Below are 14,350 nucleotides of genomic sequence, written 5' to 3' on the forward strand. Positions count from 1 at the left end.
GTGGAATAACACGTCGCTTGAAAACATTTAATAAAGGAGTGGAATGAATAATCAGAGTCCACTCTTGAAATATCTTTCGTAGAATAACATTTCAATATTTAATAAGGGATGTGATTATTCAGTTTAACATAAGGCAAGATAAGGCTTAATTATTCCCGTCGCTCAAAATACATTGTAGTATATAGTGCGGTAATAGTATGGTAATTATATAGTAAGATATTTCTAATCTAGCAATAAATATAACACTAACAACATGAGAAAACGTATGGTCGCGTTGAGGAAATTATTGATTTTTACGTGTAAGTGGCGTCGAATAACCTGATTCACTTTGGAAATTTACAGATAGATAATTATTTACTCGTGGTTGCTATCATTTACATCTCAAAATATTGGTATGATTGCCATAAAGGTTCCGATCTGCTGTTGAAAACAACATAGGAACCCAGGAGAATTGATTTCAGGACTTCATCTCTGAGGTTTGCATATTTCTTCCCCAACTTACATTCCTTCATAACTGTAAGAAGACGTTTTTTGTTTTCCGGGGTTATGAGGCCCCTAGATCCGATTTCGAGACAGATGATTAGGGGGTTCCACCCAGCTATCTCGATATCGGACATAAGACCTGCATAGTGGTCACATTTCCTTTGACGGGCTTCGTTGATGTTCCTTTCAAATGGGACCGTCAGTTCAATTATAACGACCCTTTTCTGTTTATAATCCAAAAAGCAAATGTCGGGTTTTTGTTGGGTGGGCATGACTTCTGGGGGGATTGTTCCGCCGTTTATGTTAACTCCCTCGAGGTCAGCGAAAATTCTGACATCTTTAGTAGTAGTAGTAGTAGTAGTAGTAGTAGTAGTAGTAGTAGTAGTAGTAGTAGTAGTAGTAGTAGTAGTAGTAGGAGTAGTAGGAGTGGTAGTAGTAGTAGTAGTAGTAGTAGTAGTAGTAGTAGTAGTAGTAGTAGTAGTAGTAGTAGTAGTAGTAGTAGTAGTAGTAGTAGTAGTAGTAGTAGTAGTAGTAGTATTGCATTATTAGTATTATTATTGTTATCATTATTATAATTATTATCATCGTCATCAACAGCATCTTTATAAGAATTAAGATTTGATAAGGAAACCTAAAACCACGAATAGTGGAAATAATACCCCACAGTCTTAGATAACATTAAATTGCTCTACACATAAATAACCCGTTTATTTCGTTTGTATATCCATGGATGTTTATGCGTTTAATACCCCTGTACAAAGGTTCGATGTGTAGGGGGGGGTTCAAAATAAATACTTGTATAGTCTTATTCCATTATATCATACACCAATTTTAGTATATACTGTTTTCCATGCAAGGACTTGCCGGACGCTTCATAACTTTTCAAGGTTACTATGCATGTTATGCCCTGTTTGTTTGTTTTTTATGTTCATTTAGCATTGCCTTTAGAACGAAAATAAACTCTTTGAAATTGTCATAATAATGTATGTTTGTTTTCATTCGTAAATATTCTCGTTATTTTAGCGTAGAAAATTATAGACTGGCCCGAGACAAAGGCCGACTCCGGTAGGGGTATACGTCCTTAGCTGTGAGAGGGTAATAAATTAATAACGAAATGAGAGAAAACTTACCCACCAAGAAATAGGTTTAGACATGGTAGAGAGCGGGGCAATATAGTGGGAAGAGAAAGATCTGGATAATCGAATCTACATTGATTTAAAACAGATCCAGATAATTAATGACCATACTTCCATGGTAATGACAAGTATAATTTGGGATTTAAAACTATAGGGATTCGATATTTTTTCAAATCTCAAGTGTTCTACATTTTGTATTTTAAAACTTTGAATTCAAATTTTTATCAATTTTTCATCCAGGGGCATTCTGAACATAATTCATCGTGTTTTAGCCGATTTCATACACAGCAAAAACTGTGGTGTTAACCGGTGTACATAGAGGACCACACCAGTTATTTTACACCGGTGTTGAAATGGTGGTGTCAGTTTTACACCTATATGTGTTATTACAACATCTTTTGTTGTTACATTTACACTCTTTGGTGTTATGTTTAATTTCTAGGGTGTAATTTCAACACCTCAGGGTGTGATCCTCTATTAACACCAATTGATGTCAGTTTTAACACCGCAGTTTTTACAGTGTATCATTCCAACTGATAGTACGGTAATATTTAGCTTCGTACCATTCAATAAAAATGTTATGAATAGTCAAAGAGGACAAGAACTGAGAATCCCACAAGTCACGTGGGGTTAACGACAAATAATAAAGTTCGTAGTCTCTTCGTGTGCAAAATGTAGACATCAATATGAGCGCAAAAGTATACTCCCACTATACAGTGCGTATCAAAAAAAAGTTTACACTTTTAAAAAATCCTGTAAAATGATACATTTGTAATATTCTGAAGATTTTTCCACATTATAACATTATTACAGATCCATTAAAGCAAATGACGATATAAGTGTCGAAAAATATTTCCGCTTGAGTGAGCACCACTTACTTTTGAAAAGTTAGTGAAAAATGATTTGCGCAGAACTTTGAAATAGTTATGCGAATAAAAGTAGAACTTAAACATGAAGAAAAAGTGGAATTTAGCTAGTAAAATTGATTTAAAGATATCTTTTAACCTTTTTGACTTGTTTCCTTGCCCACAAACACTTCAAGGTGTGCGTTGCGCCCCCCCCCCCCCCCCTCCCCCGCACACCGAGGCCATCGTGACGATATTTGCTTTACACTGAGCTGTGATTTACATGGAATTGCTTAGGCTTTATTTTCATTTTGTTAATCAGTATCGAGCTTGGAAAATGTGTGGAAAAATAAGTATTAAATGAAAAATGAAATGCAAACCCACTTTCAATGATAAAAACTTCGTGAAAAAATGCTGGAGATGTCTGATATAAACTTTTGTTCAGATTCAGTTATGTCCTCAGATCCAGCTGGCACTAAAATGGTAAAGGTTGTGCTTACTAAGTGTTGAAATTTCAATTTGGTGGCAAAAATGTTACAGAATGCTTGAATGTGTCCGTTTTATTTCAATTGACTAAAATTGCAAGGGAAATGTATGAGAAATGTTTCGCAGGGCAAGTTTGATTTCGCCCTTCCCCCTTGACACAGCGTGAAAATGAGCATTTCTGCGCAAACAGATTTCTGCGAGCTTTACAAAAATGGACAGCGCTCACTCAAGTGTAACATTCTGACAAAACTTTTACTTTCATTGGATAGATGAGACCCAAACCCAAAATTATATGTGAAAAATTTTCCCACATGTTGTATATTTTTTCATTCCCCGGAGGCTTTTTCAAAGTGTAAACTTTTTTTTTGATACGCACTGTAGACTATAGTCTCGGTTATAGGGTATTTATCGGATTTTAAATTACACTTAATGTCAATAACCATCATAAAACAAACCAAGTTCAGGATTTACTCTTCAAAGTTGCAGTTTAATCCAAGGTTAGCTGCAATTCGAAGATTTTATAGATCATTCATGTTTATTCAATATAATTGATTGAAATGAAATGTGAAGAATTAAGATTGACGGGACACTTTGAATTAAATATTTGATTGTTAACATTAGAGTGGGCCTCTTTCGAGACTAATAGAAAAGGCCAAGCGCTTTTCACCTGCCAGGCACAGGTGACTCCCCCCCCCCCCCCCCTACAGCTGCCCCCCAAAAAAGAAAGTCGGGAAATAAATTTATAATAATAATAACAAAATAATGATAATAGTTATGATAATAATAATAAACTTAATAATGATAATGATCATGATGATGATGGTGATGCTGCTGCAGCTGATGATGATGATGATGATGATGATGATGGTGATAATATTAATAATAATGATGAATGCAGAAACCGTAAAGCTCCTCGTTAGAAGGAATAGTGAAGTTATAAACAATATATAATAATAGTCAATACAAGCATTCTGTGACAGTGTGTATAACCTACAGTCAGTAGCGTACCTAGGATTTTCCACAGGGGGGGGGGCAAAATCGTCCGCAAAAAAATGACAAAAAAGGTCTTCAACGACAACTAAAGGGTTTCATGCCAAAAAAAAAAAATGACAAGCAAAAAAAAAAGTCTTCAACTTCTCTTCAGGGGGGGCAGGGATAGGTCCCTTGCATGGGTTGTGACTCGTCAGGGGCGGGGGCAGTCTGCCCCCCCCCGTAGGTACGCTAATGCCTACAGTTCTTACCACTTTTTGTGCGTATGAACATGATGGGTATACTAAGGAGCCCCGGGTCGGAATCGGGTTTTGCACGCATGTATTTCCGTGGTATAAACATCGCTCGACACCTGTATGTCGAGGGGTGCAGGATATGAATATTCATGAGGCAATTGCAAGCAGTACTTTTATAAGTTCATTGGACGCTCTCAAGCCCCTCCCACATAAACAAAGGAAGTAGGTCTGATTTAGCATTTCAGTGACACTTGAAAAAGTCTGCTCTTGTAATCAACAGATTTGAAATATATGCCAATGCTTCTAGTTTACACGAAGATGACGAAAATATCATACAGTCTAGAACTAAGTACGGTAAAGAATTGATTTAAACAACCACGTTCTAATTGCTTAGGTCTTTGTTTATTATGTTATCAATCTATTATTTCTTATCTAAAGCCTTCGCCGTTCACCCAAATTAATGACGAATTATATCGCTTCAAATCAAATGTGGAGGTGCCGCGGCCGAGTGGTAGGCGCCTGGCTATACATAGAAAGTCCGGGGTTCTATCCGCGGCCGCGGCACCTATGCCCGTGAGCAAGGCATTTAATCTACAATGCTCTTTTATCCTGCTTTAAAAATAAATGGAAATGCTATATGCATTATTGGTAACTAGGTGTGCACTTGTTTTAAAAAAAATCGGTTTGAACGAATTGGTAGACATTATCAATCATATGTTAATCAATTGAACACTTTAAATGGACACAGGATCAATTAACAAGCAACTTAGTCATTTTCATCAGTCCTTGTTAAGAGTGTAAGCATGATGACTCGTTCAATATACTCATAAAATAATGTAATGTCTTTATCTTAACACATTGAGCAATATTTTAACAGTTAAAAAATGTCCGTGTAAACAGAACGCGGTTTTACACTATTTTCTTTTGGAATAGATCCTAAAGTCCTTCCCCTTTCTTGTACATTAAGTATGGGTTCATCTGTAGGTGCATAGGCCAACCGGATATTGTTAAGGAGTTTGTTTTGTGCCTTTTTTACTATTTAAACATTGTCATGGCCAGGCCTCGGAACTTTCCCAAAGTTCATCATGTAGAATAGTGCTTATGATAATCCAGGTATGTTATCACATGCTGGTTTAACCCTTTCAATACTATTATGTATTATGTTTTCAATAATAATAATCCGCTTTTATATAGCGCTTAATACATCGGAACGACGTGTCTAAGCGCTTTACAGATGAATTATTACCCCGGTCATCGGATTCAGTCAGTCATTCCCGCACACAATGTGTGCACATCCTCCACTCCCTGGGGGAGTATTCCAGTCAGTCGCCGGTGAGGCGCCACAGTACTGGAAAAGCTACAATGACTTGAATTGAATTGAATTGAATTTATTACCAATATCACTGTCAGGTACAATTACAAGGAATAGTACATCACATATAAACAAAACATTTGGTAATTGGAGCTAACATAATAGCAAGATGCTAATCGAGGTTAGCCCCAAATAATATAATAGTTTAAACAATGAATTTAACTCAATCTCAATAATGTACATCAAATTCAGTACTAATTCTACTTATTACTGTTGCAGAAAATTTCGATCATTTTCAGTGAACATATTTACACTATTTACAAGAAAAAAATATCTTAATTATTCACAAAATCTTTATATAGAATTATTTGTTTTCAGCCAGTATTTTACCATACCAAATTAATCATAATCTTCCGGTAGCATTAATTTTAACGATTTGCTAAATGTCCTACGACTGGGGGTGTTTCTAATATTACTTGGCAGATGATTCCATAAAGTAGGACCAGAAAATGAAATTGATTGTTTTCCCAAATTGGTATTATTTTTGTCAAAATTAACTAACATTTCGCTTTACCCTATTTCTTGTATTGTAAGGATGGTCTATGAATGAAAAATAATCAATAAAACTATGCGGCGACCGATTATTAATTAAATCATGCATAAATACCCCTATCAAATATTGGTATTGTTTGAAAATATTGAGAATATTTAGATCATAAATATGATCAGATTTTTCAGAGCGTAATGTTTAAGGTATACTCCTTCCTTACTGGAAATTGGAGAGAATGAAGTATAAGAAGAAATATTGCTGAAAATGTTATCGAAATCGTAATGTAAAATAAGGAAGTTATTGCTAATTGTGTATATGAGAGAGGAGGGGGGCTGATGATGCCAAACAGACATTCCTTTCAAAAGTAAAAACTTGTGTATTTTCTTTCCTCACTAATACTCGATCGATTCCCTCATTTGCATATTGTATGTGATGCATCAAGTGAAAACTTTAAAGTCATTAAATCATGTGTATCCGATTTCTATTCAGTTAGATTTGTTGAACGGGGTAGAATTGCCGATGACACTCAAGTTACTATAACTTACAATAGGCGTTGATATACTAGTAGTGATGTTAAAACGTACCCCTTTAATGTCGTATTAATAATTAAAATTATCATGCAAAATTTAAGTAGATTATAGAAGTGTAATAATAATAATATATAGCATTTATGAGGCGCCGATTTATCGAATTGCCTATTCAATGGCGCACTTTTTCTCCTGGCTGTAGCTCCAGCTGCTAAAGGCGATCGGTGCATTCAAGGAATTAATCCTACCGGGGGAGCGTTTCATGAAAGGACTTGTCGGATGTTTTATCCGACAAGTCCTGTTTTATCCGATAGTTATTATAGTAACAGTGCTTCTCAACCAATCAGAACCCAGGAAAGTTGTCAGATCTGACAACTTGTCGGACGAAAATATTGATGAAACGCCCACCAGGTACCCATTCATCTCACCTGGGTTGAGTGCAGCACAATGTGGATAAACACGCCATGGCTGAGATTTGAACCATCACGTGTATAAAATGGAAACTTGTTTCAAAATGGTTATATTAAGCGGTATGATTAGCAGGCACTATTTTCAATTATTGTTCGCATCATTTCATTTTTTGCTCAAAATTTTGCCCAATTTCTGTGGAGAAGAAGGACGTGTGCAATATAATACACCCGGCTCGTGTGCCCTGTTCGCGTGCACAAAGTTATGATGATAATACTCATGGAACATTTTATTTTGCGCACGATTTTGGGGGTAAAAAATACATAAAACCCAGTGAAATTCATGTTAGATTCACACAGAGAATCTACGGGTATTCCAAGCTGAAGACTGATTTGACTCTTTTTTAGAACGTTCCATCGAGATAAATTCATCACCATGCCTGATGTCAAGTGTGTCTGCTGCAATGGTAAGTAAAGCTGATACTTTTTTTTGGCAATAATTCTAAATACATGTCTCGTTTCTAGTTCCATCAAACCTGTATTAGTAGCCTCGCTTGAATCCGTAAGCAGCTTGATAGGATGTGACGCAAATGTTTTCGTTAGGTCTGTCATGGTTTGGTTGAGTAAGAATGACTGCACTTTTTTCAGGTTATGAAAAAAAATGTGTTTCCATTGATTTAAAGATTCCTCTTTTTAAAAAAATAGGGGCCTTTTCGGGAGGGGTGTAGTTGTATCGGCTCACCCTCGTCATTCATTATTTTTTTTACCTTGGACATGAAATTAGTATGCCACTGTGAACGTCCATACTGTTTGCATAGCATGAGTTATAAACCTGAGTTTCTATCATTATTTTCTTCAGAGATTGTGAAAACAATTTTATAGACAAGTTTTTGTCCAATATCAACATGAAAATATGAGTTCTGCGTCTGAATTTATATTGAGATAATTAGATGTGGTAAATGATAAATTATGTAGTATGTACATTCTGTTGTATTGCATACTATTATATAAACTTGGTCTGCTTGACATCAATTTTATTTTTGCAACGGATACAGATATTTATGTTTATATATGGTATACAATTTGATTTTGTTTGATGGAAGTGAAATAAATAAATTTGAATTTGAATAAATAATAATGTTTGCAATACAAACTATTCATAATTTACTTGCCATAAGCATTTTTTCTTACGTATCCGTTTTCCCAATGGTGCTACAAGTGTAATATATCCTATCTGAAAGGCTCTTGCTATTTAGTTTTCTCATCCCAGAATGCTAATGCCTTCATAGCTAGGACTGTTTCATCAATCACATCAATATTTCAAGAATATTTTCATTTTTTTATGTCTCTGAATCCAGAGGGCAAGTGCACATGCGCTGGCCAGGAATGCTGCCAGACAGGAGAATGCTGTAAGGATGGCACCTGCTGTCCAAAGGGAACGTGCTGTGATAACAAATGCAAATGTAAGTCATCTATTCATTTCAAAAGTGAACTTATCAAAAAAGGGGCGCCTTTCACAATTCACTTGACATAAATTGCCGCATCATCATAGCGTACGGCTGATAGTCAATTGCCACTATTGTATCACTATATATAATGAAACATAGGCATAATCTGTCTTAATTCTCTTTTCCCCAAAAAATACTGAACTTTTTAAAATTATATAATTTTCATTTATTGATCATGTTTGAAGAATAGTGGGTTTTGAAGTTTAATGAGTGCATAAAACTATAGTTGCTTTATTATACTCGTAAGCTTTTTTGTGTAAATGTGTGGGGGTGGGTATACGCATTTACGAGTGAGGGGGTGTTATATATGTTATTTATATCACATAAAATATGAAAACATAATTAAATGATAAAGTCTTTTTGATTTGATCGCAGCCTGCAAGTCATGTTCCGCTGATTGCTGCACTGATGGATGTAAATGCACCGAGGGCAACTGTGCGTGCTAGAAGGACCTTGCAGCTCTTGCGATGAAAGGTGAGATGGGCGTATATTATTTTCATTTTACGAAGCTTATTATAGGATTCATTTTTCTTTCACGATCGATTGCGTCAGCCATTACGTGCAATCAAATATATATATATATATATACAAACAAAAAACATCAGTTGATGGTGAAAAGTAGTATTTGGCCTATATTCTGAAGGCAGATTTATGAAAAGAGAAATTTAGAAAAGTTCAGCGCGGAGTTTGCAATTTTAAGTTTTTATTTTGTGACGTCACATGCAAGCAACTCTTCATTATATCATGTGATATATTTCATAAAATATTAATTTAACTGTTATAACTTTACCTGTAGGCAATATCTAACGTAATTATGGAAATAGAATATTTTCAGTAATCTTAAATCATCAAGAAGAGGGACAACTTACATGAGGCAAACTGATTTTTTTTCTTCCTTTTTGGAGGAGTTGATCATAATGGAGGAGTTGTTCGTTTTTTCATATTTACGGACATAAATATTCACTAACTCTAATTTGTTTCCTCTCCCCTTCTCTCTCTTGCTTTCTCATATCTCAACCTGCAGATTGTAGATACAACTATAATTTATGCGTTTAGTCAATCTCTTCTGCAGACGTGCTCCACGAGGATTTGATCTGTATATTCTTAATCTGATGTCTATATATATTTTTGTAACATAGTTGTATATTAGTTTGATTTGTAAAAAAAAAAGCTGAAATAAATTGTATTGTTTTTTAAGAAAAATTAAGCTGAAATATTTTTTTTTTTGGGGGGGGGAGAAATTATGAAACCAAAAGGCATTGAAATTCTTAAATACTGAAACACTTGCAGTGATTCAATCATGTAATGATATTTCCTTTATTCTTTAAATTGCACGAAATCAGTAAATCTGATCATGCTGATCGTGACCCAGCAATGTAATACTCTTCTGATTAAATCTAAAGAAATCTAAATATAGATAACTGTCATGCATTGTTCTTTTTTGCTTTTTGGGGGATGTAATAATGTGTTTGAAAACTAAAGTGGAATGATGATAAATGCACTGCAAAATCTCCGGTGTTGATTTAACACCAGCCCGGAATCTATATCCATTCCAGAAAAGTATTGAAACAACACCAGTTTGGAATCAAACCAATGCTGTTTTAATATTCTACTTGGTGTTGAATTCTGGTGTTGGACCAATACCAAACCGGTGTTGTTTAACACTCCTCTGGTGTGGACATATATAGATTCCGGGCTGGTGTTAAATCAACACCGGTTTTTGCAGTGTGAGCCGTAATGTTTGGGAGCCTGCATGAGACGTGACATCCCGCGTGACATGTTATGAAGTGTGGATAATGTAGCTTTATATAGCTTAATTGTTGGAGGAAATGGGGATGAGAATGATGTAGACATAGAGTGCGTGTGTGTGTGTCTGTGAGTGTGGGATTGTGTGTATGTGTGTGAGAGAGAGGGTGGGTGGTGTGTTATGATGGAGGGAGGTGTGAGAGAGAGCCAGGAATTTATTCCTTAAAATCGTTAAGCAAGGTTTCCACTTTGGCGAGTTGGAGTTGCGAGTCATACGCGAGCTGCGCGAGCTCTAACTCGCCTTAGCTCGCACAAGCTCGCGTGAAATTTACATTTTTTCCTGGAATTTGCTTCAGTGACAAAAGACTCAACATCGAGTTCACTACGCTCGCTGAACGAGTGAACCGAGCGCGAAACGAGTCAGGCCGAGCTTAGTATGAGTTGCAGTGACCTTTATACGACTTAAAGCGAGCTATGAACGAGTTATCAAGATTTTGTTACGAGCGATAAGAGTTTCATACGACCAAGGGGCGGGATATGCACATTTTTGGCACTCAAAGATGGATGCCGGCGGCGGCGTCAACACCAAATCTTAATCGAAGATTAAGTTTTTGAAATGGCATCATAACTTAGAAAGCTTATGGCCCTAGTTCATGAAACTTGACCATAAGGTTTATCAAGCATTACTAAACATCCTTCTTAAGTTTCAGGTCACAAGGCCAAGGTCAGGGGTCATTTATGGTCAATGAACTTAGACCATGTTGGGGGAATCAACATCAAAATCTTAACCTACGGTGAAGTTTTTGAAATGTCATCATAACTTAGAAAATATATGAACCTAGTTCCTGAAACGTGGAAATAAGGTTATTAAAGTATATAAACATCCTGCTTGAGTTTCAAGTCACATGACTAAGGTCAAAGGTCAATTATGGTCAATGGACTTTGGCCAATTGGGGTATTTGTTAAATTAACATTATAACTTTGAAAGTTTATGAATCTTATTCATGAAACTTGAACATAAGAGTAATCAGGTATCACTAAATATCCTGTGCGAATTTCAGGTCACATGTCCCAGGTCAAAGGTCAATGAACTTTAGTGATGTTCGGGTGGTCTGTTGAATTACCATCATAACTTGAAAAGTTTATAGATCTGATTCATGAAACTTGGATATAAGAGTAATCAAGTATTACTGAACACCCCGTGCGAGTTTCAGGTCACATGACCAAGGTCAAATGTCATTTAAGGTCAATGAACTTTGGCCATGTTGGGGTATTTGTTGAATTACCCTCATAACTTGAAAAGCTTCTGGATACGATTCATCAACTTGGATATAAGAGTAATAATGTGTCACTGAACATCCTGTACGAGTTTCAAGTCACATGACCAAGGTCAAATGTCATTTACGGTCAATGAACTTTGGCCATGTCGGGGGTATTTGTTGAATAACCATCATAACTCTGAAAGTGTATGGATCTAGTTCATATAACTTGGACATATTAGAGTAGTTATAAGTATCACCGAACATCTCATGCCAGTTTCAGGTCACATGACCAAAGTCAAAGGTCATTTACATGTAAGGTTATTGAAGTTTGGCCATTTTGGAGATTGATACTATACTGCTGTCATAACTTTCAAAGTTTAGATACAGTTTATAAAATGTGGATATATAGGGGTAATCAAGTATCACTGACAAGTCTTAGGTCACATGATCAAGGTCAAATGTCATTTTTTTGTCAATGAACGTAGTATTGTATCATTCTATGATTTTTTTAAATAATTATTTTATAGTAGTTTTCAAAGTCAGCACCTCTGCTATATTGGATAGCGTGATGCAGGTGAGACTGTCAGAGGCGCTCCACTTGGACCTTGTCTAGTTTCATGTCTAGTTCTTTTACCTTGGCTCTGCTCGTCATTGACCTCCTCATCTTCTGGAAACAGTACAGTCCACAGTCTGGTGTATTGTCTTCCGTTTCAATTGTCTCTTCCTGCACTTCTTCTACTTCTACCCTTGTTTGAATGACATCTTCTTTCGCTGTTTCCCTACCTGAATGGCCACAACTCTTGGATCTTTTGGATAGAAGCATATTTCTCTCCTTATTTGTTGAAAGTTGTAATAGTGCAGTGGCAACAGCCTTTTTATACACGTGTACATTGTGTGGGTCAGTTAAAATGTGCTCTCATTTTAAAATAAACTCCTCAAAAAAAGTTCGGAAATCTGACTTTGATCAAAAATCCCTCCGCGGTTTGAGTAAATATCAATTGTTATTAATATAAATGAATAGATCATTTAATTTTCTTTAAAATGATACCCTACATGATATGATTATGGTTCACACGGAGGTGCAGTGCCTTGAAATGTGGGGCAAGGTCAAAATTCAAAAGTTGCAAAGAGACACAATATTGAAAGTCACTGTTCCTTTTACCGTGGTGATGAGTGAGTTTTTAAGCGGTTTCCTTTGAGTTTGATCGATAATCCCGCCTCGGTGTTAGTAAATATCAATGTTGAATAAATATTAATGAATAGATCATTTAATTTTCTTTAAAATGATATTAAAATGATATGAGTGAGATTCTCAGCAATTGTTTTCATGCACCTTAACATCAACATTCAAATGGAATCAAACACACAATCAAACACACAACAAACAAACATGAATGGATTTTCATCTTTATTGACAGACAAAAGAATCATGTTCTGTATTGACCCTTCATGACTATTTCTGCTCGTTTTGCAGCTTTTCACTTCAGACCTCATCCAATACTTTTCAATTTGCTCTTTTTTTGATGGCATGATCATAACAAGCATGGGATCATTTTAAAGGGAATCAAATGATCTTTTGAAAGATATCAAATAAGCATTGTGTAAAATTTGGAGTCGGGAGAAATTAATGGCCAAACTCAGATTTCCAAACTTTTTTGCTCGTTTTGCAGCTTTTCAATTCAGACTTCATCCAACACTTTAAATCCTGCTCTTTTCGTGATGGTATGATCATAACAAGCATGGTATCATTGTAAAGAGAATTGAATGACCTTTTAAATGATGTCAAATATGCATTGTGTAAATTTTGGAGTTGGGAGAAATTAATGGCCAAACTCAGATTTCCAAACTCTTTTTGAGGGGTTTATATGTGGGGAAATATAGATCACTGGACATTTACCATTCAGCTGGCATGCCTCTGAGCCCTTGCCACGCACTCGGAATAAACTCATACGAAACTCGCTGTAACTCGGGGTGCTCGATCTAAAGTCGCGCTAATCTCGTGGGCACCTCCACTCGACTCGTAAAACGATCGCAATGCTCGTATCTCGCTCTTGAAAACTCGGAACGCACTCGCGTATACTCAGATGTGGCGAGTTATTACGAGTTATTGCGAGTTTATCTCGAGCTTCTTACGAGTTATTGCGAGTACTGCGAGTATATAACGAGTTTAGGTGAGTCAGGCACGAGTTACAGCGAGTTAGAAAAATTTTTGAACATGTTCAAAAATTTTGAAACTGCTCACGACTTCAAGGAGAGTTGTCCCGAGCTTGACCGAGCTCCGCCGAGCCATGCCGAGTTGTCGCGAGTTATCCCGAGTTTCATGGTGAGCTTCATGCGAATTATCGCGAGTGCCTCATTTTGGCAACTCGCTAGAACTCGCCATAACTCGCGATGTTAACTCGCCAAAGTGGAAACCTTGCTTTAGACTAGCTAAATAAAACCCAATATGAGAACCTTGAGCACTTATCAAGGTGGATGTGTGCGACATACAAGCCTTTTATTATATTTATTGTTATTAAGGAGAGAAGGGGGTGAGAAAGATGTAGGGGGAGCTATTTCAGGTAATGAAGATAGATTATAGAACGAAGTAAAGACTGGATGAATAAATAGGGGTGAAGAGAGTTAACACTTGCCTATAATGGTAGGGGTGGGAAAAACAAAAATACCGTGTACAGTTTTTTGAACGTCGAAATGATTAAAATATGCCTAATAATTAAGTAGCAGGTCATAGAACCCCTATTTTTTTTGTATTCCTTTCCCCTATGTAAGATCCTTCACATTTATGTCTAATAGTGGTGGTGAGAAAAACAAAAATACCGTGTATAGCTTTTAAACGTCGAAATGATTAATAGCAGGCTATAA

General features: G+C 36.2%; 1 protein-coding gene across 1 annotated transcript; it reads left to right on the plus strand.

Moving 5' to 3' along the window:
• Window positions 1-7,303: 7,303 nt before the first annotated feature.
• On the plus strand, window positions 7,304-9,892 carry LOC121428886 (metallothionein-A-like). The gene is made up of 4 exons (XM_041625761.1): window positions 7,304-7,439; window positions 8,331-8,435; window positions 8,856-8,954; window positions 9,505-9,892. Exons 1-3 carry the CDS (start codon window positions 7,409-7,411, stop codon window positions 8,924-8,926), a joined length of 207 nt encoding a protein of 68 aa, XP_041481695.1. The 5' UTR covers window positions 7,304-7,408; the 3' UTR covers window positions 8,927-8,954; window positions 9,505-9,892.
• The last annotated feature ends 4,458 nt before the right edge of the window (window positions 9,893-14,350 follow it).

Source organism: Lytechinus variegatus, chromosome 15, assembly GCF_018143015.1.
Source record: "Lytechinus variegatus isolate NC3 chromosome 15, Lvar_3.0, whole genome shotgun sequence".
NCBI classification, from domain to species: domain Eukaryota; kingdom Metazoa; phylum Echinodermata; class Echinoidea; order Temnopleuroida; family Toxopneustidae; genus Lytechinus; species Lytechinus variegatus.

Coding starts and splice junctions, on each gene's coding strand:
- LOC121428886 (XM_041625761.1), top strand. CDS start 7,409: ATGCCTGATGTCAAGTGTGTCTGCTGCAATG. Junction 7,440..8,330: donor CAAGTGTGTCTGCTGCAATG/GTAAGTAAAGCT, acceptor CTCTGAATCCAG/AGGGCAAGTGCACATGCGCT. Junction 8,436..8,855: donor CTGTGATAACAAATGCAAAT/GTAAGTCATCTA, acceptor ATTTGATCGCAG/CCTGCAAGTCATGTTCCGCT.